The sequence below is a fragment of the Nymphaea colorata genome, chromosome 10 (genome assembly GCF_008831285.2).
Source record: "Nymphaea colorata isolate Beijing-Zhang1983 chromosome 10, ASM883128v2, whole genome shotgun sequence".
In the NCBI taxonomy this organism is placed as follows: Eukaryota; Viridiplantae; Streptophyta; class Magnoliopsida; order Nymphaeales; family Nymphaeaceae; genus Nymphaea; species Nymphaea colorata.
Window position 1 is genome coordinate 6,290,250 of NC_045147.1, and position 27,858 is coordinate 6,318,107.

At 39.4% G+C, this 27,858-nt stretch overlaps 1 protein-coding gene across 9 annotated transcripts; it reads left to right on the top strand.

The window, feature by feature from the left end:
* Positions 1-10,656: 10,656 nt before the first annotated feature.
* LOC116263431 (polyadenylate-binding protein-interacting protein 7-like) lies at positions 10,657-27,154 on the top strand. 9 transcript variants are annotated; one of them, XM_031643193.2, is made up of 9 exons: positions 10,659-10,858; positions 12,194-12,303; positions 15,647-15,730; positions 21,236-21,325; positions 22,575-23,445; positions 24,938-25,376; positions 25,482-25,552; positions 26,393-26,517; positions 26,691-27,154. In XM_031643193.2, exons 5-9 carry the CDS (start codon positions 22,714-22,716, stop codon positions 26,992-26,994), a joined length of 1,671 nt encoding a protein of 556 aa, XP_031499053.1. In that variant the 5' UTR covers positions 10,659-10,858; positions 12,194-12,303; positions 15,647-15,730; positions 21,236-21,325; positions 22,575-22,713; the 3' UTR covers positions 26,995-27,154. The 9 variants fall into 9 exon arrangements, with proteins under 9 accessions (XP_031499057.1, XP_031499061.1, XP_031499053.1 ...); XM_031643198.2 differs by lacking the exon at positions 15,647-15,730; XM_031643195.2 differs by lacking the exon at positions 12,194-12,303.
* Positions 27,155-27,858: the final 704 nt, after the last annotated feature.

The following is a 27,858-nucleotide window of genomic DNA, read 5'->3' on the forward strand; positions in this document are numbered from 1 at the left end:
CTTCACCTCCTGTTCCTCTATGCCAAGCTCAAACCATTGAGAGAGACAAAGAGGAAGAGTCCAGCGTCAGGCCTTCCTCTTCACGCGGGTGGAATTCGGGCACGGGTCTGGACCCAAATCCAGCCAAAACTGCCCAAAACACCGATCCTTACACATCATATGTGACTATTTGGCACTCTATGGATGCTACTAAACTTGTGTTTGATGATACTAACCTATATGGAGATATTAATGTGATATTTGTGATATTTATACTAAGAAATGTATATATACGTATATATTTATGTGGGTACATGACTTTATGATTTGTTAAATGATTTCATTGTTTCAAGAAATGAGTATCACAGACAATGTGATAGCATACATTGAAAAAAAATTGTAAGTAGATGTGATGTGATCGGATTGTAGCAAAGGTTTTCCTTAAGCTTTAGGGTGTACTATTGTTTGAGAAATGATTTGAAGGGGCTATAACACAAGTATGTGCCTAAAATTAAGAATAGAGTTATGAGGAGTCTCTATGCTATTTGCAATTCTATTGAGCAATGAGTCAAAAGTGACAATATTAGGGGTGGGCATCGGGCCGGGCTGGGCCGGCCCGGCCCAGGTCGGCCCGTCGGGCCCAAAGCCCAACGAAGCCGTCGCTCGACGCTACATATGATCCTCCAGTAGACGTCCAGCGTCGCCGTCGTCGTCGAAGCCATCGCCGTCGCCGTCAGAGTCGAAGACACGGAAGCGGGAGTGAGAGACGGAGGGGGAGGTGGAGGGGAGGGTGAGCACCCGGCGGAGGGGGATGGGTAGCAGGAGACGGAGGGGGAGGGGGAGCGGAGACAAAGGGGGAGAGGGAGACGGAGGGGGAGCGCCCAGCGGAGGGGTAGGGGGAGCAGGAGACGGAGGGAGAGTGGGCCAGATCGGGCCGGGCCGACCCAAGCTGCGTCATCTGGCCCGGGCCCGGCCTGGGACCCAGTTTTCCTGGCCCGGATCCGGGCCCGACCAGGCCGGGTACCGGGTACCCGATGGCGGCCCGACCCGACGCCCAGGCCTAGACAGAATCAACAAAGTGGGTAGAAAAGAAAAATACTAGTAATGTATTTTGAATATACTTTTATTCCTATTCAGATTCATACCATCTCAATAGTTCAACAACTTTGTAAGATGATAGACAAAAGTCCATATGACTAAAAATGTAGTTGTAAAAAAACAAAGGGTTCGGCACATGACAGTACAATCTACTAGTGTAGATAGAATTACATAAATCGAGTCATATAATATGAAATGTATGAGATGCATAGTCCATATGACTAAGAATGCAGTTGTAAAAAAACAAAAGGTTCGGCACATGACAGTACAATCCACTAATGTAGATAGAATTATATAAATCGAGTCATATAATATGAAATGTATGAGATGCATAAGTGCATGCACTGCTTATAAGTAAGTGACAAGAAAATGATGAGATTGGCTCTACATTTAGTTCCCATCTCCATGAGGTGTTGATTGGTTGCATAGTATTGTAGAATCTAATTGTCCAATTTTGGTAGGTAATCCTTGACTACTTGTGGTTTTGACTAGCCATTCCAGCCAGGTGTTGATTAGTATCCATTGATTATATGTCTCAAGTTCTAATTGTGTAGTTAACTTTTGGCTCTCCCTATAACCTCCTACGTTATTGTAACTATGTATATGTTATCTCCTGAGATACATTATGATTGAGCATGACTAATTGCTAAAAGTCTGGCCATATTGCTGTCTACTATGTTGTGATAAATGTCTGACCATATTTTTGTCCTTGATCTTTATATTTATATATAAACATGTGTATATATGTATACATACATTATTATTGTTAATCTTTACAAGACCACATGCCAGGAAGAAGAAAGAAAAGAGAGAGAGAAAAGGAGAAGACAACAAGGATTTTAACATGGTTCGACCTTTGGTCTACGTCCACGAAGGAAGGTGTCTCTTTCTTGTTTATTTTACAAGACAAGACTCTCTTTTATAGTCAATTTTCATGACCATCAATCCCATATTCGTTGGGATTTGATTATAGAATCGCTAATCCCATATTTGTTGGGATTAGATTTGATTACAGAATCGCTAATCCCATATTTGTTGGGATTAGATTTGATTACAGAATCACATGTTTCCTCTTTGTCAATTGCTATACATAGATAATCCTCATCTTTTGTAGCAGTCTTAATAGCCTGAGCGTTATCTTTGGTAGGGACATGATTTGTGGATCTGATATGGGTGAGATCTCCTCCAGCTATAGATGTGCGATGCAGTGGTTTAATACCCCCCCTCAAGATGAACACTCGGGAAAGAGCGTTAAGCTTGAATATAAGATTGTCAAAAATAGATTGAGCAAGTGGCTTGGTGAGGATGTCCGCGAGTTGATCAGCACTAGGTATATAGTGGACTTGAAGATGATTCTTGGCAATATGATCGCGAACAAAGTGAACATCAATCTCAATATGCTTGCTTCTATTATGAAAAACCGGATTAGCGGAGAGAGAGGCAGCACTGATGTTGTTACACCATAGACGAGAAACATGTGGCATATTAATATGTAATTCCTTGAGTAAAAACGTGAGCCATAAAACCTCAGAAGAACAGGAAGCTAGAGCACGGTATTCAGCTTCGGTGCTAGATCGAGCAACAGTAGGCTGTTTGCGGGCAGACCAAGAAACAAGAGATGATCCTATAAAGATGGCAAAACCACCAGTGGACTTACGATTATCAATGTTGCCAACCCAGTCTGCATCAGTGTAAGCATTAATGTGAAAAGTGGTGGCCGGCTTTAACAGAAGACCGCAAGATAGGGTGGCCTTGACATAACGTAAAATGCGCTTGACAGCAGTCATGTGAATAGTAGTAGGTTGTTGCATGTATTGACACACTTTGTTGACAGCAAATGAGAGATCAAGCCATGTGAGCGTAAGATATTGTAGTGCACTAACAAGTTGCCGATATGGAGTGGGATCAGAAAGAGGCTCCCTAGCGTGTTTTGACAGTTTTAAAGTGGTCGACATAGGCGTGCAGTGAGGTTTTGCATCAATCATATTTGCTTTCTGCAGAAAGGTCAAACATATACTTTTCTTGAGAAAGAAATAAACCATTGGAGGAGAAATTCACTTGAATGCCCAAAAAATAGTGTAGGAGGCCAAGATCTTTAATGCCAAATTCTTGATCTAGAGTATGCATGATGGACTTGATCATAATATCATTATTTCCTACAATAATAATATCATCAACATAGATCAAGATATATAAAGTTGAATCAGATCGCACTCGCAGAAAAAGAGAGGAATCCACTTTTGAGCCGACGAACCCCAATGTGACCAAGAAATTAGTAAGCCGTTGGAACCAAGCACGGGGAGACTATTTTAAACCATAAATAGCCTTATGCAGTTGACAAACATGATGAGGAAAACGATCATCGATGAAGCCCGGTGGTTGAGCCATATATACCTTCTCAGTAAGAACACCATGAAGGAAAGCATTGTGAACATCAAGTGGCCGAACAGTCCAGCCAAAAGTAATGGCAATAGTGAGAAGAACACATATAGAAGTGTGTTTGACTACGGGACTGAAGGTTTCAAAGTAGTCAATACCATGTTCTTGAGTGTAGCCCTTAGCCACTAAGCGAACCTTGTATCTTTCTAGAGTGCCATCAGCTTTTCTTTTAATACGAAAAACCCATTTCGAGCCAATGATATTAGCAGAGGGAGGTGGTGATACAAGAGTCCATGTGTGATTCTTGTGTAGAGCTGCAAGTTCATCTTTCATGGCTTGAACCCAATAAGTGTGCTTCAAGGCTTGAGACGCAGTACGATGTTCGATTTTGGAGATTAGATGGGTGAGATGAACTGCAGGAATGGGATATTTGGAGATGGTGTAAGTTTTTGGCTTAAGAGAAGAACCAGTTTGGGACCGAGTGAGCATGTGGTGAGAGCGATGCAGTCTAGGGGGTGGTGAAGGGTTCGGCGGTGAAGGATGAGGTGGTGAATAGGTAGGTGAAGGTGTAGGTTCAGATTGTATATCCTGAACGATGTTGGACGGTGAATGAATGGGAGGGAGTGGTGGTGGGGACGATGTAATATTTGGTGAATGGTGCACGGGTGTGAGAGAGGAACGGTTTAAGAGAGGTGGTATGTTTGGGGAGGGCATAGTAATGACTAGAGGCAGTGGAGGTTTACTTGGAGTAGGTTGGGCTGGTGATGCCAAGGTTTTAAAGGGATATACACTTTCATCAAAAACCACATGTCTGCTGATAAGAAGTTTGCTCGTATCTCGATCAAAGCAAATGTATCCTTTGTGCATGCTGCTATATCCAAAAAAGACATGTTGCTTGCTGCGAAACTGTAGTTTATGAGTGTTGAAATCACGTAGACAAGGATGGCAGACACATCCAAAAACCTTTAGAATCTTATAATCAGGAGATTGTTTGAACAAAACTTGATATGGTGACTTCATTTTGAGAACCCGTGTTGGCATTCTATTGATCAAGAAAACAGCAGTTCCAAAGGCAAAGTCCCAATACTTATAAGGTAAATTTGCATGTGCAAGTAGAGTTAATCCAATGTCAACAATATGCCTGTGTTTGCTTTCTATGCTGCCATTTTGTTGGTGAGCATGTGGGCACACAACTCTATGAACAATACCAATTTGTTTGAGATAGGTGGAAACAGTGAGATATTCTCCTCCCCAATCGCTTTGAACAACCTTGATTTTTCGATCAAATTGATGTTCTACCATAACTTGAAACGTTTTAAAGACGAAAAAAACATCTGATCTACTTTTGATAATATATATCCAAGAGAAACGAGAGAAGACATCCATGAAATTAACAAAATAGCTATAACCATGCACAGATGTGGTAGCAGCTGGTCCCCAAACATCAGTAAAAATCAAATCAAGTGGAGCATTAATCTTATGTAATGTCTGACCAAAAGGAAGAACATGACTTTTCTCTTTTTGGCATGCATTGCATATTTGATTATGAGATTTGCCATCAATAGGTAAGTCAAATTTATTCAAAACATGCATCACAATTCTAAAAATTAGGATATCCCAAACGACTATGCCAATCACCAACCGAGACCCGTTCTCCTACAAGTGTTGTTTTCTGGCAGGCTCCATGTTGTTGTAACTTCAGCTGATACAATCATCCTTTATTTGCTCCCTCCAGAATTTTTTCCCCTGTTGTCTGATTCTTAACATAGCAATGATTTGCATCAAATTCAAAGACAATGTTATTGTCACTGGCAAATTTATGCACAGATAGAAGATTTTTAGAGATGGTGGGAACATGCAGCACATTGTTTATAAAAAATTTTGAAGTTGGGCTGTAGAGAGAGACATTACCAACATTCTTGATTTGAAGACCAGTACCATTTTCAACTCTCAACTGATCTTGCCCACGATATTCTGAGTGAACGGAGAGTTTGTTTAAGTCAGCCGTCACGTGATGAGTAGCACCGGTGTCGGGATACCAGAATCCTTCATCTGTTTGAGGTATGGTTTCCATATGATAAGCTTCTGGGGATGAAGATCCCTTTTGGAACTTGTATAAATTGCAGCTCAATGCACCATGTCCTGATTTCCTGCAAGCTTGACATACGGTTCAACATTGGGAAGCGAAGTGGCTACGATTTCCGCAGGCATGACAACTGACATTTTTATCCTGAGGATGGATTTTTGAATGCCCTTTTTGCTGCTCATTTCTTCCACGGTAATTGGGATTCTTGAAGTTTTGTCGGTGGGATACATAGGCTGAAGGATCCTCAATGTTTCCAGACTTTGAAATTTCAGATTCTTGAATAAGAAGCAGAGAATATAATTCTTCCAAATTTATGGGATCGACGCGAGTGCGCAACGAAACTTTTAGGGTGCCATATTCATCAGTAGGAAGACCAGAAAGAATATTCATGACAAGATCCTCCTCATCTACTGGTTTGGAAGCCATGGCTAGCTGATGAGCTACGCCTTTAGCTTTGTGAAAATATGTTGTTATGAATTCATTTCCCTTTTTCAGGTTTTGCAGGGCAGATTTAAGTTGTTGCACCTTTGCTCTAGATTGAGCAGCATAGATGCATTTTATGGTAGTCCATGCTTTGTATGAAGAGTCAAGACCTACAACTTGACTATGGACGACTTCACTAAGCGACGAAATGATCCAACTTAACAATAGTTGGTTACCTCGATGCCATTCCAAGAAGGCTGGATTTAAGATTGTTCTTTTGCCATCTTCACTAGGCAAGAACTCGTCTAGGCATTTGAATGACCCATCAATATATCCCATCATATTATAACTCTTAAGCATATGAATGAATTGAGATTCCCAAAGCAAGTACTTGTCGAAAGACAGTTTGATGGATAAAAAATGCTGAAGACTAGTTGGGACAGGTATCCATCATATTATAACTCTTAAGCATAGGAATGAATTGAAATTCCCAAAGCAAGTAGTTGTCGGAAGATAGTTTGATGGATAAAAAATGCTGAAGACTAGTTGGGGCAGGTATGATGGAGGAGATCAGACCTGGAAATGGCAGATTCATGTTGTCGAAACCAGACTTGGTTGATGCTGCAGCTGTGCTGTAGGAGTCTCCTTTTGGGATTGCTTGTTGATTCGCCATAACCAGCTCTAATACCATACAAGACCACATGCCAGGAAGAAGAAAGAAAAGAGAGAGAGAAAAGGAGAAGCCGACAAGGATTTTAACGTGGTTCAACCTTTGGTCTACGTCCACGAAGGAAGGTGTCTCTTTCTTGTTTATTTTACAAGACAAGAGACTCTCTTTTATAGTCAATTTTCATGACCATCAATCCCATATTCGTTGGGGTTTGATTTGATTACAGAATCGCTAATCCCATATTTGTTGGGATTAGATTTGATTACAGAATCGCTAATCCTATATTTGTTGGGATTAGATTTGATTACAGAATCATACGTTTCCTCTTTTTCAGTTGCTATACATAGATGATCCTCATCTTTTGTAGCAGTCTTAATAGCCTGAGCGTTATCTTTGGTAGGGACATGATTTGTGGATCTGATATGGGCGAGATCTCCTCCAGCTGTAGATGTGCGATGCAGTGGTTTAATAATCTTTAAGTTAACTCTTCATTTGGATCATATCTTAGGCTTTTGATCCATGGCTTATATTCAATATTTTGGCTATTTAAGCTCGTAGATATTCAATTGAATTTAGTTTTCCTACAAATTTGCTTTAGAAGCCAAAATCTTGTACCTCCTTCATACTAACCCTATTTGACATGAAATTTGAAACATAAATTCTTAACACATAAAACAAAGTAAACGTAAGACTTAATTTATGAGAATGGAAAAATAATTGCATGAAAAATAAGTTTAAGGTTGTGGTATGTTTCATGTTTTGTGAGTACTCTGGCCACCCTCTCAGTGCCTTCAAACCCATGATACGAATCACTAATCTCGTCCCATGCCATGCCACAGTGTAAGTAACCCTAAGGCCATCTTGACTACTTCTTCTTGGTTGGACTCATGCAATTCACAAACATGTGTACTAATAGCTAGCAATATTAGATGATAATGATGCTATTTTGAAGTGATTTACATGCACTACAACGAAAATGTACATGTGCAATGGATGTTGCCTAGGGTAAAATTTGTGGCGAATAGTATTTTTAGTAGACTTAAGAATCATGCAAGTTCAAAGAACACGACATCCGTACTCAAATATTCCCAAGCGGCAAATTTGTGCACACATGCACGAGAAAGAGAGAAAGAGAGAGAGAGAGATAGAGAGAGTCAGCTCATTCAGAAATTGTGTATCCACCTATGGCAAACTCAAACTATGTCAATGAAATTGAGCTAAAAATTGGGGTGCTCTAGTTGCGATGCATTCTATAGCAATAATTGGAAAGGGAGATAGTCCCTCTACTGCTTTCCTTTTAAGAGGCAGAAATGTTTGAGTTATTGGTGAATGATGAATGGCAGGAGGATGAGATTCCGTTATCAGTGGAAGCAGAATGATGTAGAAGGATTAAAAGAAAATTTAAATGTAAGCCAAGTCAAGAATTATACCTGAACGAAAAAGAGGATTGCAAATGAGTGTCATGCAAAGATGGATATAAATGGGAACAAGTCTCATAGAATGGAGAAAGGTATAATTCTACAATCCAATTTGCAAAGAGAATCACACACTTCCACAAAATGATGCTTCATCAAGTAGTTGGACAAAGTTGTTATACTTTATCTCTTTTGTCTAAGATGTGTGAAATTCTCACAGCCGTCTATTTCATCTCCTTAAAATATAGTCAAGAGTCATTATGGCACGTTTATAACTTAAAATACTTAAATTTGGGACTCATACAAAGTAGGGTCTTTCTTCATTTCTCATTATTGGTAAACTTAAATATCAGTACAATATACTTGGTATGTCTCACGTCCTACGACAAAATAACTCATGTCTAAATTAGTATATGCAAATACTAAAATTAATTTCTTTTCGATGTATAGACATAGACCACCAAGAGTCCAATTTTTGCTCAACAAACAACTTGAGATCTCAAAGCTTACTCCTTTCAGCTTCACTAAATCTAAGTTCTTGGATCTAGTCTACGGGGATTACATGATTGAGGTAGAACACGTTAGTTCAAAAATGTTGATACCTCATCCTAAATTGTTTAGGCGATGTATAGTATTTTGTGAAGATAAGTTAACTTATTATCCTGCTTTTTTAATTCCGTAACATCTTTGAAAACCTGTCTCGTAATCCAATATGCATTCCTAGGTTTTCAAAATTTCATCTCAACTCCTCCCATGCAGTGCCTAAGGCAATTAGTTCGTGTGAGATAAGAAAAGAAATATTTATTAATGGATCAAATTTTTCATAGTCCCATAGACTTTACATACTTTAAATACAAATCCTTGGCTATTGGCTATGTGAAAGGATCAACCACAATCTTATGAGTAGGTATAATCTCTAACATAGCTTTTCCTTTGATATAATGTCATGTACATATTTATACATGGTGCCTATGTGTTTGGTTTTACTATAAAATTTGAGATTCTTTGCATATGCAATCATAGCCCGATTATCACAATATATCTATGATTATCACAATATATAGTCACAAACAGCTTTGCATTAGGAACTATGAAGAAATGCTTGGTGGACACTTTTCTAATGAGTTCATTTCAGATGAACAAGAATGCTTTGTTCTAATGTGACATGACCTTCAAGTTGAAAAGAGTGCTGATTGAGATTATTGGTGTGGTCAGAACCAATAGCATACAATTCAAATTGATCTTTTCCTTTCCATGAAGTTGGTCAGGGTCAACACTAATGGCATACAATTTTTTGTATGGATAATGACATCTATTTTTTTGTATGGTCAGCACTAATGGCATACAATGACAATTTATCATTTCCTTTCAGATTGTGCCTCCATTGTTGACAACGCCACACATGTCGGTTTCTTGCTACACTAAGATGTGGCTCATTGGTTCAATAAAAAACATAACTGGGCTAGGATTTACACTAATCTGGTTCACCACCTCAACCATTATTTGTGTATTTCAATGTGCACACATGCACTTGCATATATAGTTGGTTTTACTATGAAATTTGAGTTTCTTTGCATAGGCAATCATAACTTGATTATCGCAATATATAGCCGTTGGGCCAATTATTCCTAGATGCTTAAATAATCTTCTTATCGAAATGCCTTTCTGTACTGCCACTGGGCCAACTATAAATTTTGTTTTCATTGTTGACAATGTCATACATGTCTATTTCTTGCTACACTATCATATAGCTCATCAGTTCAATAAAAATACATGATTGGATGTGGATTTATACTCAGCTATGTACATACCTCCACTATGGTAACACAATGCCAAATTGCTTGTACTTTTAAAGTATCATAGAATCCTTTTGATAGATTTCCAATGCCCATGTCTCAAATTTGATTGATATCGATTGACCATCCCAATCACATAACATATATTAGGTCAGGTGCACATCATTATAATAAGAAAACGGTTGATGTAATTTTTTGTGAAAATAATTTAAAAAAGAATTTTATCAATGTAAATTCAATGAAAGCACACACTAACAAACAAATTCCTCCACTCTCGATGAACAATGAACAAAGTTCAAACCTATAAGGAATAGGTAGAGACTAGAGAGGTCTGGATTGAGCTCCACAAATGCTAAAAGGAAGCTTTGTTAACTGCAAAAATTGAATATCAGCGAAGTATATAGTCTGGCAAAGCTGCAATGTACCTACACTAACACTACACGAACATATCGAAACTAGACCAGAGACGCTCAGCGCAGAGACTAGTTCTCTGATCTGCACGCCTGGTGTACGAAACATTGAAGAAAACGACAACCATACCCTTCTATCTACAATATGTGAAATTATTGGGACAAACTCTTGCAATTTGCTCTAAACCTTGATAGAACTGTCAAAAAAAAAGAAGAAGTGCTAAGGGCACTGTTCGACGTCTGACACTTCGGGGGATGGAACGGCACTTGAAAAGAATTTGCTGGTCACATGGACTACGTGAAAACTTATTGGGGTACCCGCGTCGGTACGCTGGCAATTTGACGCCCGTACGTTTTGCATTATGGGTTGTGGGGACGGCCTGGATCAGGTCCGGGTTGGACTCGACTTAAACCATAAAAACTTACGCTGTTAAGCGTCTTTAGTCGACGAACCTCCACATCTACCGTTCAAACCCTCCGTGTCCCGGACTCGAGGTCTTCCCGTCCGTCTGCCCGAGCAATCTGACCATGGTGGCCGGCGGTTTGGATGACAGTCGCTGACTGGCGACCGGCGACTAGCGGCGGCGGACGCCGGCAGCGAGGTAAGTATTTCTTCCTTTAGGGTTTAATTGTTGGGGGTTTTGTCTGCAAAATGTTTTTTCCCCAATTTTTTGTCTCTTTCGTGTGTTTCCAGCATTGATGTAAGAGTTTCTTGCACCAATTTAAGAGTGTTTAGTGTTCCCAGTGTAATGGATTTGTATTTTCGAGTGATGGACGGTACAAATCAATGGATTGATTGGATCTGGGGGATGCTGTCTCAAAGTAGAATATTTGGTTACTTACTTTTCGATTGTTTGCCTGTTTGGGTTTCAACGAAAATTTGAGTTTCACTTTTAGGAATGCTGTCTGTTTCTTTGTTTTGCTATTCGAGCGTTTTCAGTGCGCTTAAATCTTAATAAGTTAATGTGCTTAATGCTTGTGCTGTTGGTTCGTTGAAACCTCTGTTTGGATGCTTATAGTGAACAACTTTAAGTCTTAAAAGTGTTCGGCCAGGTGGCTAATTTTAATGCAATCTTTACGTTAAACTGATAGTTGTATAATTGTATATGAAAAAATATAATCTCGACGTGTTTATCGTTCTATAGCCATTAGCCTTAGTAAGCGACTAATGTATACTTGTGTTTGAGCAAGACATAGCATTATTGTGTATGAATTGTGCTGTAATTTGATACACACACACACACACACACACACACACACACACACCCCACCGACACTCCATACCCACGAATTTCAGAAATGGAGTATCCAAACCCGTACTGATTACCGAGCCTGTACCCTACCTGCATCTATGTGACATGAGGCCATGTATGTTAAAGATATCCACATTTTAATATAGGAATAGTGAAATCACAATTTTAATTTCGTAATATTCTGGAAACCAGAAGGCAACATAATCACAAACACTTATGGGGCATTTGAATGTGTGGACAAGGATTGAAAATCCATGGATGCTTGTCCATGGGCAAGAAAAAATCATCCGTGTGTGAATTGCTCAAATATTTGTCCATGGTAGTGTCTCACTCTGTTTGAATGCAACATGGACAAAAATGTGTGAGGATATTCATGTTCCACTAGAAGACCGACAACTCTACATACAGGTGCATTATCTGTAATGATCTGGACAACCTTATCCTTTCCAACATCTTCAATCAATTCTACAAATAACCCTTTCAAATACTCAACATTTTAAATGCACCAAATGCATCTATTGCTTTTAGAAAGATTGATCCATTAGTTGAAGTTGCAATAAAGTTGATAAGTGGGTGTCTTTAAATATCTGTTCAACCATCAGATACAATTGAAACTCCATGTTGCTCCCATGCCAACTTCTGATGTTGTAGCAATTTATCTATTCGACTCTTCTCTTGTTGTAGGATGATGGTTTGAAGCTTTTCAAAGCTTGGTGTAACATATCCAGACATGTTGCTATTTGCCAAAGATGTAACTAGATCATTTCAATATGAATTTCTAGCTGCATTGAATGGTATGCAACTAGAAAAGAAGAATGTTTCAACTTTTCTATCTAATTCTTGCCTTTTTTGTAAAGCAAATGTCTGCTTAATTGATTTTTGAGATGTGCCCACCTTTCTTTTTTTTTTTGCCCTTCGAACGCATCATCGTATAATAGTACTGATGGAATGTTAATAAAACCAGATGATTTACCACTTTTCTTCATATCATATTGTTCTTGCTCCTTCTTCAACTCATTCACACTATTAGGTTTGGTCTTTTTACACAATTGAATACCATTCTTGTTGATGTGCAGTAGATGTGTTTTAACTCTTGTATATGTCCCACAGAACTCCTTTCTACAAAAAGCACATTCAAAGATTACATTCCCACCACCTAGTTTCAGGAGCTTTTCCTTTCTTTTCCACATAACTCCATAATGGCTGGTCCTCTTGTGACTGTGATGAAGCTCTCAATGCACAACTTGAACTTGTAGGTGTAGAAGTAGTTCCCTTCCCTTTACTTGAGGCAGCCATACTATAACAAATACTCGACAAACCTAAAACAATGTATAACAACAAGTTAACAACAATCGTAAGCTGCATAGTGCATAACTTGTAACTTATAAGTTATAATCAAATGAAATATAACTCGACAAGGCTGAAGGGCATATGCAAAACCCCTAGACAAGGGCATTGCAAGTTACAGACCAAGTTACAGACTTATAGTCTTCATAGAACAAGACATGAACAGTCTCATACAAAAAGCAAAAGGTAGCATTCCTTCCCCTTTTCCCCTGGCTTTTTCTCTACTTTTCGACCAACCATAGAAGAATAAATATCAGCTGCATGCCAGTATTGATCTCACAAGCAAGTTGCTACCTCCTTCAAAGGAAAGCATTTTGTTTATCTTAGAAGCTGAACGGACATTTGACTTGTTAACTGATACTTTTATTGGTCGAGCAATAAAATGTGGGAACAAGATTATGGAACTTCACCAAAGGCATGCAGATTTTATGAAGCCATTAGATGTACCAAACCCCATTACACATGTGCACAAGCTGTCAAACCCCAAAAAATTGGGGCAACCCTAAAAACAGCCAAAATCCTACAGAAATTTTGCATATTAGGCAGCCATTAGATGTACCAAACCTGTTGTTGATGACTCGCTGCCCGTCGCCAATCTCCAGCCGCTGCCCAAGCCCCCGCTGGATGTCCGTCGGCAGCTGCCCAAACTGTCAAACCCCCAACAGTAGCAGCAACCCTAAAAACTGCATAATAAAGAAACCGAAGGTCGCCCACTCATCGTCCTTCGTTAGTCGCCGTCTGTCACTGGTCACCGTCCGTCGCCAGCCGCCGTCTGTCCCTGCTGCCCAAAGTCACTAGCGATCCCAAGCACTCGCCGTCGAAAGAACAAACAACATCGAGAGGGAGAAGACGAGCGTGGGTTTTTTTACATTGTGATATGGTTTGGATCTGGTTCCAACCCGGAACCAGATCCAAACGTACCACCATGTACCGCTGTACTGGTTTTGCCGTACCGGCATACCGCTACGGGTACGTGGGCTGAATTGGCGTACCATGGTGACATAGGTTACCCACAAACCCATGTTAGATTGAAAACTTAATTTGACTACGCAGTTGTGCACCATTTTTAGTTAGCTTACATCACCTGAGCTTGAAGAAACTCAAATTGCACCGACCAGATCATCTGGATCAATATAATTTATAACCCACATTTTTCTTGAACATCCGCAATCCAAAATGAGTTTGCCCATTCACTATGCAACCAGTAGTTATCGTACTCCAAGTGATGACATCTCTCTCAAGCATTTGATCAAACAAATTAATTGCATCTCTGATACTGCCACATTTTGCATAGACGTTCAGCAATTAATTCTTCATGGCCAAAGCATATGAGTACCCATTGCAGATTGACAGCCCTGACCTTGTTTGCCCTCTTGGCGACCTCCCAACGTGCAACAAGCTCGAAAAACAAGAACCAATGTGGAGATATTTGGCTCCAACCCTTTCAGTCTGCTGCTGTGTGTTTACCTGCACATGTTAATCCTACATTGAACTCCTCCTTCCACACCCAAAACAAGGGAGCAAAGATGCCATCACCACATGATGAAGTTGAAATCTAAATCTGGTGGGAGGAAGAGGAAGGGAGGAAGGGAGGAAGGGAGGAAGAAGCGGATGGGAGAGCCTGTTGATGGGAGGGAGAAGCGCAGCGATTGTTCGGTTTCCCCAAAAGCTAGAGAGAGAGGGGGGAGAGAGAGATAGGAATCGAGAGAGAGCAGAGAGTGAGGATGAGAGCAATAGAGGCTATCTCGCGATGGTGGTTCATGGAGATTTGGTGTTGGTTCCTTCCACTGCTGGAGATGTAGTGGTGAAGCTCAACAGCTGTGGCAATGATAGGTGTAAAGGCGGGTGGTGCGTGAGATCACACAAAATGAAAATGAAGCCAATGGTTAAAAATTTTGTTCGTGGATAAATGTCGGACTTCAACAAGTCCAACAGATTTCCATGGACGACAGTTTGTGTTTTGGTCGTTGAGAGGGCAGACGCTTTTATCTTGCATGATGGAACATGGACGGAACTATAAAATGTGGATCTCTATCCTTCGTCTATATTAACATTCACGCCCATCAGATGCCCCCTTAGGGATGTTAATAATCTCAATATATAAATATCCGAAAAAGCGGACGTGGTAAAGTATATCTTCGAGTCTAGTCTGATCCATTGACATCCATACGAACACTAGACCAAATGATATTCAATTCCTACAGAAAATTGGTCTGCAGGCAATAAATACATATACCTAATTGCAGTTAAAGTTTCACAGTGAAACTTGATTGTTTGCTCTATGAAAAAATGATTTACAAAACAGTGCAGGAATCTGGTTATCCCTTTAAAGTAAAGATTACACAATAAAGACGTATAAACTCATCTTACGGCTGTCCCAAAATACAAAATATGTAAAACTCTTCCTTCTACCCAAGCCAACACATTAACTTACAGGAACATGCAACAGTTATGAAATCACATTTAAATTTGCTTAACTACCCATCCTAACATAAGGGATGAATAAAAACACATATCCAGCCAATTGATGCTTCATGGATGCATGTAATGCATTAAAATGACATGTAATGCATGATGCATGTAATGCATTAAGAATGAGATGAAATGAATGAAAACATGATTTACATTAGATTTAGATGAGTTCATGTATCATACATGAACTATGCATATTGACGTAAGGTACCTTATGATATCATTTGAATATGTGTATGCATGTCGATATATATAACTATGTATGATGTGTGGCACTAGGATGAATGAGGGTCTAACTAATGTATGTTATGATGATAGGATGCTATGATTCATGCATGGGGATGCGATGATGTCATGACCATGTTTGGACTTGGGCTCGTGTTTGATCATTTTCGCTCTCAGGTGAACATTGATTGAGTCCATTTTGGTCCAAAGGTTAGGATCTTTTTGGGTTTATTGTGTGTATAATAGCAGCCGTTGACTGAGCAAAGGCTGGCCTCTTGCGCTTGGAGAAGAAGGGAACTCATTTGCCGGAGAGTATACATTTTTTTACATCCGGCTACTTCTTAGGCAAACAGCTACCATTTCTAGCGAACGACTACCATTTCTCGTGAACGGACTCATTTTCAGTAACTTAAAAACGAAAAAAAAAATGTGTTTTTTCACATTTTTTCATTTTTTTCATTTTTTCATTTTTTTAATGTCAAACAGTTTTTTTTTCATTTTCTATCTTTTATTTGTTGCAAATCTACTTGTCTTTTGATGTTTGTGTTATTATTTTCTCATTTATTTTATTTTTCCCCAATTTTTATTTTTTTAATTTAAAAAATACCGTTTTTTTCTCGTATTTTTCAAGTCAGCCATATTATACTCGAGAAAAACCTCGTTGTTTAAAACTCCAAGACGTTATTTGTGACTATGACAACTTATAATGGCCGAGAAAAGTAGTGGCTCTCGTGGGCATGGCCATGCCCAACCATGGCTGCTGGGCAGCCCCATTGCATATGGCCGAGCGTAACCTTGGGGTCCTAGTGGCAGGCCTAAAGCAAGCTGACATCACTAAGACACATGGGTACAAGTACGATTTGGATATGAGTAAGGAGATATGGGTACATGCATGGTAATTGGTAAGTCTAAATGTGGGTATAGGGATACGACATTATATATATATATAAATATGCAATAGCACAAAAAAAATCAAAATGAAAGCAACATTTAAATAAACAAGTGATTTATATTCCTAACCAATAACTCTAGAAAAAGAGTTAGAAAAAATTACATCAATAAAATTAAGTAGTTTGGATCAACTTCAAGTTAAAAAACACCGTGTAAGTACCCATTTTTAGCATAGGTATAGCTAGGGCTACACAATGACTTGAGTCAGCTCGAGCTTGAGTTAAAAAGCGCCCAAGTGTTTATATATGAGTCGAGCTCAAGTTCTAAGTATGCTCGAAATGTTAAACAAGTCGAGTTCGAGTTGTAAGAACTCGATCCCTTTAAAGTTTAAACTCGACTACATAATGAATGCTGACATATAATGAGAGAATAGTCAAAGGAGTAGTAGCTAAACAAGTTGACAAGTTAAAAGATATGAGATAGACTTAACAGAAACAAGTTCAACAAGTTCATTGTTGAGTCGAGCTCGAGCTCAATGTTGTATTGTTGAGTCGAGCTCGAGCTCGATGTTGTATTGTTGAGTCGAGCTCAAGCTCGATGTTGTATTGCTGAGTCGAGCTCAAGCTCGATGTTGTATTGTTGAGTCGAGCTCGAGCTCGATGTTGTATTGTTGAGTCGAGCTCGAGCTCGATGTTGTATTGTTGAGTCAAGCTCGTGCATGTTATATGGAGCTAGCCTCGAGTTCGAGCCGAGCTCGAACTCAAGCTTTCTAAGTCAAGTCGAGTTTGAGTTAGCCCAGCTCGAGCTCGATTTGTAAGTAAACCTTATTGAAGTACCCATGTGACTTATATATATATATATATATATATATATATATATATATACATACTGCCGTACCTCCATATCCTAGTTTTTTGAAAATAGTTCGAAACAGTACCCGTACTGGCACCTGTATCCGTACCTATATGATATAGTTTTTAGCATTTTCTAAAAAAAACACGTTTTTTTTATAATTTTTAAACGGCATTTCATTTTCTCAAGTTTTTTTCACATTTTTTTTCGAAAATAAAGCGTTTTTTGTGACTCTATTGCACGATCCAAGAGTTTCTTTACAACTTGCTTGAATGAGAAAATATGTAAGAGCAAAAGAGTTCTTATAGGATTGCGGCTGCGCCCCTTACAAGGATGGAATGAATTTGAATTCTGCCTTCTCATTGGGCGGCCTAGATCTGAGTGGCATCTGTTTAGAAGCTTGCCAAATTTAGTAGCACCCCTTTCATGCGAACTTGATGGGATGGCTGAGGTGGATCCTGCGTGGCATACATGGTGCCGGTTCAGCTGAGGGTGCACGATGGTGGGGTGACACACGGATAGGGCATGTGGTGGACTGGTGTGTCACATGATCTAGTGCCCCTGCTAGCTGCGCCCACGGCCTGTGTGCTGGTGATGTGGAATGCGCTCAAGTGGGCTGGGTTCGCACGGTCTAGGGCCGTGCCAAGTGCTGGGTCTGCTCAATCTGGTGCTCTGTGAAGAATTGGGGCGCACTCAGCTCGAGGTGGTTTGAGCTGGGTGCACCTACTCGGGTTTGGCCCAAGCTCTATGGCTAAAGCAATCTGAACTGAAATGGTCTGACGCATGGTGTCACTGTCCTCCTGCAGTGGGCCAAGGGGGACAGTCCCTAGGATGCAGGCTGAGGAACTAGAAGGGCAAGGGCCCTTATTGAACTCTGCCTCATGTAAGCCAAGCTAAATTGTAGTGGCAGGTCGTATGAGCCAGGTTGGTCAAGGATCAGAAGGGCTTGGGCCCTCATGGTTTTCCACGTTAGCCTCCTTTGGTGGTGCTGGTTGAGGCGATTTGGGTTCTTAACCTGCTTATGCCACGGCTCGTATGGTGTGGCCATGCGGCCCAAGGTAGGTCTGCATCACTTACTCTGTATTAGATGCAGGATATTTATCAGCCGAATACCAAACAATAGAATGTTAGGAAAGGAAATATGATTTGAGAAGGGCAGAAGAAATCATATGAGAAAGAAACTAAGTCACCTGAGTGCGTGAGTTGCGTCTGCACGTGACACACATGCAGGTGCAGGTGCTCAATTGTAGTGGTAGGTGCGGGTTTAGATTTGAGTTACGCGCACCAACTTGGGTGAGTTTTGTCTGCGCATGCGCGGAGGACAATTTTGTCCCTCTTTTTTTAACTTAAACTTTTAAGTTTGACTTTTTTAAACCTCATACGATTAGGGTTTAACCCTTTCACATGGGAGCTTGGAGCGCTGCCCACCTCCCTTGGCCTCCTTCTTGACTTTCGATCACTCCTCTGGTGAGAATCTGATTTTTCCGGCTGCCCTTCCTCCTTCATCTGTTAGCGACCTTAGTTCGATGACGGTGATTGAATCAGGGACAGCGACGGTGAGCATCATCGGCAACAACAAAGGTGATTTTCGATGGTGAGCTTGTGAATCGGCGACAATGACGTGATTTTACAAATCTTTCATTTTTTTTTGTTTCTTCTGAATATTTTCATGCTTAATATCTTGTTTATTTCAGTTTTTTTTATGTGTTGGCCTATTTCCTACTGATTTTCCCCTATTTGTGCATGCTGTTCTGCTGATTCACTTTTTCATTGTTTTTTTTTTTCCGTTAGGATATTTGATCTTCTTTTGCTTCTTTATGTCATTAAGTTGTTATAATGTTATTTGTTAATTTATTTTACTATTTCTGTTCTGTCTGAGCCATGCTTTTTCTGTTGAGGAATGCTGCTCTTAGTTATATATTAGTTATTAGTTATTATCTTAGTTATACATTAGTTATTAACTTTTTTGTTTGTGCTTGTATGAGTTTTAACTGGCAGCCGTGTAACTAAGAAAGTCGTGTGAAATGCTCTTTTTGAGTTATATATTAGCTTCCTACATGTGCAGCTAATATATATCAAATATATTAGTTATTACTGAATACTGTTTTTTGAGTATATATATATATATCCTCACCCGCACTGAAATTTTTTTGGATTTGCCGCATCTTGCACCTGCACAGCAAAGAGGGATAGTGGCGAATCGCAACACAAAGAAAGGAAGAAAAGGGATTTGTTGATCGAGAAAAACAAAAACAATCTCCTTACCACATTGTAGAAGAATAGAGAGAGGTGAGAGGAGAATGCTGTCGAGGAAAGGGTGGCTGCAATGCATGAAACCCTAAACCGTAATTCAAAATGACTTAATCATTCTTGATACTTTGATAGGAATATTCCTGTCTCATCTGCAAAATGCAATATACCATTACTGAAATCTATTTTGCACATGTTGAAATGGAATAGAGGTGTGCTGCTGAATATAATAGATATAAGACATGTTTGGATCTGGACCCAGATCCATACATGATAAAAAATAACATATCTTAACATCCATCATTTTCCTCTAGTGTTTTATATGTACGGCTGTGTCCTTGTGCCTATGATTTTTGAAATTTGTTCGTAGTCGTATCCTCACCATTGCCATGGTACATAGGTAAGACTAAACTGACTTTGGGGTTGAGGGCCAAGGTAAGATTTTGATCCATGATCCACATATCAAAGGATCTAGCTTTGACTTGGCCCAAAGTCAACCAAGGGTATCGTTTGGTCCGATTTGGGTATGTGACAGTTTGGGATTGCATATTTGGACTGAACAAAATGTCCCGGATCTATTTAGGAGCAAACTCAAATTGGACCCGCCTGGGTTGGCTAGCGTCAAAAGGCTTGTACCTAGATCCGATGTAATAAACCAAAAAGACAATGCATAACCTCCCGGATCCAAATGTTGGGTAGACTAATCAGCTAGTGGACCCATTCTAGGCCCCATAGGAGATTCTGAATGGGGTTTTGTTAACTGGGCTGCTCACTGGATTGATCCAACTGGATCCTAAGTTTGGCTTGGGGTATGGCAAGCCTCGATGGGGTTGAGCTCCTTGTCCTTGACAGATGCCCTAAGGCAACTAAAGGGGCGGTAACTCTTGTGATGCTTGTTGGGTGGATGGCAGATGCCATCCGGCCATTTCACGCTCCATTGGCACTACATCGGCAAGAAATTCAAATGCTGCTGCCTAGGCAGCGTCTGCTGGTCTCAACGTTGTTTTGGACAAGGTTTTAAAACCTAGTGACTCGACTCAACTTAGAGTTAGTTGACTTGTGATTCTCCGGGTCAGTTCCGTTCAGTTAGTCGGCCTGGTTTTGGTAACTTCTTTTGCATAAGGTATATTTTCATATGTATAATATGGTGTTTGTGATTCATTATAAGACTAATATGTTACACATAACATGTATAAGTATAACAATGTGTATGCATATGTAAAATTCAAATTTTAGTAACATACTTACTACAGTTATGTGTGTGGATGTACACACACACACACACACACACACACACACAAAAGTATACTACGTTGAAATACACACACACACACATACAAACACAAAAGGTTCTACATTGAAATTTTGCTATGGCATATGGTTTTGGTATTGTTTACAAGTATATTTGTGTAATATGTTAGATCATATCCTTAGATGACTCGTTTACACTTTTGACTCTGCTAAAGCTTGGATGACTTGCCTTGTCATCCCATGACTCTGTTGAGTCTTAGCATTTTCTAGTTTTTTCCATTTTTTTGACCAGGTGGAGGACCGAGCCATTGAGTCAGCCGAGGTGGTTCGGCTGGGTTTTAAAAATTGAAGCTTTGGTTTTATGGACTGGGAAATAGTTCTTTCTGTCTCTGATGGATTCCACCTGCTCGTTTTTTGAAATATCTGCTTTTGATGTAGGTCGTTGAGTAGGGGAAACAACATTTGTTGTGCTGATGAAAGCAATATTGTGTGGAGGGAACCCTCTAGCACCAGGTTGATCATTTGCAGGTGAGTCGACGGTAGGATGCTGCCCAGACTTGTAAAGCTTGTGTTAGGTTTGTCGTTCTGTGAAGTTTGTTGTGCCTTTACGGATGCATCAGCTGTGGGGCTATCTCCATTGACTGAGCCATGATTGCCAGGATACTGCAATGTGCGGGAGCTAGTTGAACCACTTTCTTTTGCTTATTTTTCATTTCGATTCCTTTGAAATTTCTCAACCCTGTTGTTGAATTCGTCTGGCCATTTCACTATGGCAGCTAGGGTTCTAGACTTCTAGCCATCCCTAGTTTGTTCTTTTGAGTTGCTTCTTCCTGCACACTTGTTCTTGCTGATTTTTTTCCATGCATGCTTGTCAACCTTGTAGGTAATTGACAGACTTGATTAGGTGAAACATGAGATCTTCAAGCTTTATTTCAGAATTCCATTTTTCTTTTCCTTTGTTTTTTTTCATGTTCATATCATTCCTTTAATCTTCAGCCATGATGAAGATTGAGGAAAAACCTGGGTTCTGATACCAATCTGATGCAGTCATTAGAGTTTTTCGCTCTAATCCCTGTGGTAGAGCGAATTAAAGGGGAACAAAAAAGAAATTGGATGAAAAGAAGAAGAACAAAGAGAACTTATCAAAGCAAAATGAAGGTTTGAATTAACCAACCTTCAATAATCTCTCAAAAGGACTATTCTTGCCTTTAAATAGGGACTTCTAAACAATTTGGATCATTTAGATCCAAGATAAAAAACCAACTAAAAGGGTCCAAAATCACTAATCCAAAATCAGTAAATTAAACGAAACAAAGAAAATGCATCCATTCCGAGATCTGGTCCAAACGGTTCAGCCCTGTGTCAAACCATGTTCACTCTTTCCTTGAAAGGAAATACAATCCCTTAACATGTAAAAATTACTTTTCATCTACTACAACTAATTTAGGCCTCCATAGATCATTGTAATGCATGTAAATTTTGGTGAACGCTACATCTCTTTCTGGAGATTATTGGTTGCAAATTTTTTTTGGCTTAAGACTGCCATACATTACTCTAAAAATATCTTGTCCTTGTTGGCTTGGAAAACTGCAACAAGTGGTGACTGAAAATTTTTAGGAATTGTGACACTCAGATTTTGTAAGCAGCTTGTTTTGTGCATTTATCAGGAATTGTGGCAATTGTATTTCTAGTTAATTTGCTACATAGGAGCTGTGCTATTGGATTCTTTTAGCTTTATCAGCTTGATTTAGTGGCCATTTTGATGTTCACTTTTCAGGTTTGGGGTAACAGCTGTCTTTGCATGATCTTACCCTTGAAGTAGGGTTCTGGTTATTGTATCTGGAATACGGTAGCGTCTATTAAGTTTAGGATTAAAGTTGAACTTATCTGTCAACAACCTGCAAAGCAACAAGGATATGGAGCAGAATATATTGGATAAGTCAAAAACATTGAATCCACATGCTGCAGAGTTTGTTCCTTCTGCCCTTAGGGCTTCTTCTGTAGGTAGCAATTTACATGAGCCGCTAAAAACTGATGTTTCTGAGAATCCAGGCAGGTCATTGGTGAATCAGAAAGATGCTATTATTTCAACTAATTCAGATGAAGAGGTTATTCAGTATTGGCGAAGACAGCTTCCTGATGATATTACTCCAGATTTCAAGTTTATTGCTGGAGATGAGCAACCAGGGCCTAGTGATATATTAGTCGCTGGTTTGTCTCTGCTTGATGGGGACATGCCTACAATGAATTGCCAGCAATTGCTGAACAAGTCACAGGAAATTGCTTCTCAAGGGGTTATTAACCCAAGCTCAAACAACAATTTGTTGTTCTACATCCCTGAATGTGGAGAAGAGCAATCATCATCAGCTTTCATGACTTTGCCAACCAACCCATGGGGCAAGCAGTTGATGAATTATGATGAGCATCTGAGCAAGGGAATGGAAAAACATGCTTCCAGTGATGGTTGTAGTACTGTTTTCTTGAATGAGTTGTCAAGTGAACAAATGAGCCTTGATGACTCTGTGGCTGTTCATGTGGAACTGATGGCTAAAGAATTTCCAGGTTTTGCTGCTGAAAGCCTAGCAGAGGTTTACTATGCTAATGGATGTGACTTGAGCTTGACTATTGAGATGCTTACACAACTTGAGGTATGAAAATTTGTAAATTTCCTGCATTGCCATAAACTCTTCTTAGTAGTAATACCCAAAATTGAACCTTTAGACTCTACAGTGAACAAATGTAGTTTCTGACTTTGTTCAAGTGCCTTGTCTGTCCACAGCTCATTTTTACCTAGTCCCTGACTATGCTTTTGGATGTAGAAAGCAACAGAAACTATGTAACATGAACTCTTTAATGAAGTTGGTGAGCCTGTGTCACCTACTCTGCATCCTGGTTCAGGTGCAGGTGCTGCTTACCAGATTCAATCACCAGCAATGTTAAGTGATGCAAAACTGCCTACAGTACGGTCAATTTTGTCTAATCTGTTTGTCAATTAAACATAGTTATATTTTCGTTTTTAAGAATTGCTTGAGAACTTTTTCTTCTATATTTTTTAAAAATTTATTTTTCTTGGGAAAATCTTGTTAATTGAAAAAGTTTGAAAATGCAAGAGATAATAACATTTCTCATCTGCTGTTTTTTTTGTAAAATCATTGACAAAAATTCATCACTTTGTTTTTTAATTATAAAAAATGTATTTATTGAAAATATATTTACTTTTTTATATTATCATATTATTTTCTGCTGATATTTTGAAAATGTTGGAATATTTAGCTAATAATATGGGCTAGCTTCCGAATGCCAAAAAGTTCTTCTGATATATCCTAAATATTGGTGATATTTGTGACTATGCAAATGGGTAATAAGCTTAGTTTCATAATTCATTAGCTTATTCTTTTAATCAACTGTTAATGCTTGTGCTATATATCAATTTTAACTTTGTTTTTCCCCTTATATATGCACCTATATGACAAGACATCATCTGATTTGGTAGCAACTTTGATTTTATCCTGATGGGTGTGACTAGGTGGATCTATATCTAGCACTGTAGTGGTCTCAAATTGTGATCCTTGTCCAAACCCACATGCATATGAGTACAGTTCAGCCTCATTGGAGGTGTAAAATTTAGCACCTTGTCTATGGGAGATGCCTGGTGATCAAGAAATGAAGTGACCAATCTATTATTATGATTTTTTTTTTGCTCGATGCTGGATATCCAATGACATGAGTACAAAAACAATGAGAGAGCTGGTTTGGGAATCTATTGGACTGTATGATTACCCCTTATCGTTCTTATTCCTTCTCTGCTATCTTGTTTTTAATGGTACATCTTATAGTTGATTTGCCATCCCAGATGTATTGCCACAAAAAATGCGAAAGTTGATTTGGGGATTTTTGGGCCTGTGTGATTATCCCTTAGTTTCTTTTCCCTGCTTGTCTGCTATATTTTAGTTTCTTCCCCTGCTTGTTTGCTATATTGTTTTTAATGATGTGCGGTATCGCTGATTTGCCATCTCAGATGTATTGCCACTGAAGGATAGGATTTGATGTGACACTCAACTGGGTTATTTTGTGTCTTCTGTATGTTATGGAGGTATTATGGAATTAAATTCTCTTTTGCTTTCTTGGATAAAATTGCAGCTTCAGGTAGATTCTGGGTTTAGTGGAAACATCAGTTCAAAAGCTTTGTCAGCGCCAAACCTTAGTTCCCTGGACTTTCCTGCACTTACTGTGGCCGATGCTCAGAATGGTCCACCCAAGTATGCAGGAGATGATCTTGTTCAGGCAGTCAATCCTTGTATATCAAACGAAAGAGAGAGTTTCAGAAAATCAATTCTTTTTGGCACATCTAAAAGTGCGACGAATTTTGCTTCAGCAGTGCGTAAAGTGTCACCTTCAGAATCTGGTAACTTAAAGTATGTAAAAAATGGTTCAACTGATGTAAGCATAGGGACAAGTAGAGGTTCACAGCTCCGGGCAACCTCTTGCGCTGGAAGTCAATATCAGAATGGTGATAGGTTGCTGAATTGTGGCACGACACGAGGTGCGCCTGTTTGGCTTGAGACAGGAGATGCTGTGGGTAATAATCTTGATGACTTTTTGCTGGTTCATTATTTTCACCAGTTAGCTTCAGAGGGTATTTATCTGATTGATTTTACTGTGTATGCCGACATCTGGATCACAGCAAACATGTATTCAGAACTAAGAGAAGAAGCTCGAGATCATGCACGCCTTCGGAATGCTTATTTTGATCAGGTAATTACTCTCCTGTTAAATTAGCAGAATATTTATATTCTTAGCTGACATGTTAAGTTGATGGCATAATCTGAAAAAACCACCCTTGTTCATGTCTATAACTGACAACAATATCTCAAAGTCAACTGATCCTAACCACTTTCAAGGCCATATCTATCATCTGCTTGCACACTGTTGCAACTAATTCACTTCTCTTTCTTTTACTTTGTTGTTTCTCATGGTCTTTGCATCATAGAGAGTCAGACAAATGATTTTCTGATATGCAAGTCATTTTCCTACCATGGGTTGAGAAAACAACTGTGAACACGAGTCTCTGGTTTTCATTGTGAGCATTTTCCTTCCTGCTGAACGCCTTTTCTAGCTTTCCCTTGAAAGTCAATGTTGTCTAGAAAAATGCAAATTTCATAGCAAGGTGCAACCATTTAGAAAAAAAAAAAGGTTCTTCAGCATGGTTATGTTTTATGCTAATATCTAATGATTAACACTATTAACACTCAGGGTTTCAACATATGTATCGTAACCAGCTTGAGGAATTCTTAAGTTTCATGTTTCTTATCTGTGTCAGCTTCAACAATTGTATATGTTTAATTATATAAATATAACTTTCAGTGCTTAATACGTGGTCTTTCTTTTGCTTATACAGCCTAGATACATATGTAATTCCAGGATGCTGTTTGGTGTCTGCATTGCCTATTTGCTAAACCGAATAGTCATCTTTAGGTGGTGCACGAATTTAATTTATGGTACTCGCGTTCTAGAGCTGCCCCATTTGTGCGTAAGAAATTAGAATATTGGAGCTGCCATTTGGTAAAGTTTTGACTGTACATTAAATTTTAACAGGCAAGACAGGCTTATATTATTGGAAATAAGGCGTTGGCTAAGGAGTTGAGTATGAAGGGCCAACTGCATAATGTGCACATGAAGGCAGCTCATGGAAAGGCGAGAGAATCAATTTTCCGCCAGAGGTGGGTCATTTTGATGGTCCATCTTCCTTCCCTCTCCAACCTTTCTCTCCTTCCCTTTCTTGAATCTAATTCAGTTGTTTGGTTGCCTGCACGCCTATTAGGTTTGCAATAGGTTCCCATGAGAGTTTGCTTCGTTGAACGTCTGACTTAGCCTTTTACTCTATTTGGTACAGGAACCCAAGTGCATCTAACCCCCAGGGTTATACCAAAGCCAATGACCGGATGATCGATCTGCATGGACTGCACGTGAGTGAAGCCCTACATGTATTAAAGCGTGAGCTGAGTATTCTTAGAACCGCTGCAAGATCAGGGTCACAGCGCCTGCAAGTGTATATCTGTGTAGGAACTGGGCACCACACAAAGGGATCTCGCACCCCTGCTAGGCTGCCAGCTGCAGTTGAAAAGTACCTGCTTGAAGAAGAGCATCTGGAGTTTGGCGAGCCGCAGCCAGGACTTCTGCGGGTTGTGATCTATTAACACTTTAAGGTATAGAAAAAATGAAAAAAACAAATCACATTCTTGTATTTCTGTAGAGAAAAGGAAAAAATATACAGAATCGGCCACTTGGTAACGAAAGAAAATGTATTCCCGTATAAAAATGACGTTCATATCATATTTTTGGAATTTTTTGGGGATACATGTAGGGCCCCCTTTCTCATAGGTTATATTCTTCTTAACAACTCTACTTCCATGAGCCGCATGCATCAAATTGTGTCTGATCTGCCCATTCTCAATGGATCTGTAAAATAGAAGTAGATTTCTCGTTCTGAAGGTCAGAGAAAACTCTTGGTATTGTCGGACCATTTTAGGATTGGTGGGACGTTATTGGCCACCATCCGGATTTTAGGCAGTCAAGGCTGTCGGGTTGGTGTGGATTGGTAGATTCTGTGGAGAGCCTTCTGGAACCATATACTATTTAGGATTTGATTATATAATCATGTAATTGAGCCGGCTGTGACCAAACAGAGATTAATGTCGGGAAAAAATTTACTCATGTGAATACGGAGTGGCAGATCTACTGGAAGTAAGTGAGGCTGCCAAACGCTGTTCATTTGGTTTGCAGAAAAGTCTTCTTAAACGTATCCAAATTTGGCAACTAATGTTTTCAACTTTTTTTAGTTCGTATTAGTTGTCACATGTTTTTCTATGTTGGAAAAACTAGCTCCTGAATAAAGAAAACTGCACTAAAAATCTATGGGTCGTGTTGTATCTCACAGAAGGCTGTAAGAAAAGAATTTAAAGGACCGGATTAAAAGGGTGTGGAAGCTAAAATTTGAGCAGAGATGAATTTTAAACTGCAAATTTTGTGCAACTGAAATTAGAAAAAAAGGCATTACTATA

Coding starts and splice junctions, on each gene's coding strand:
- LOC116263431 (XM_031643197.2), top strand. CDS start 22,714: ATGGAGCAGAATATATTGGATAAGTCAAAAACATTGAATCCACATGCT. Junction 25,377..25,481: donor TGAGACAGGAGATGCTGTGG/GTAATAATCTTG, acceptor TCTGGATCACAG/CAAACATGTATTCAGAACTA. Junction 26,518..26,690: donor GAATCAATTTTCCGCCAGAG/GTGGGTCATTTT, acceptor TATTTGGTACAG/GAACCCAAGTGCATCTAACC.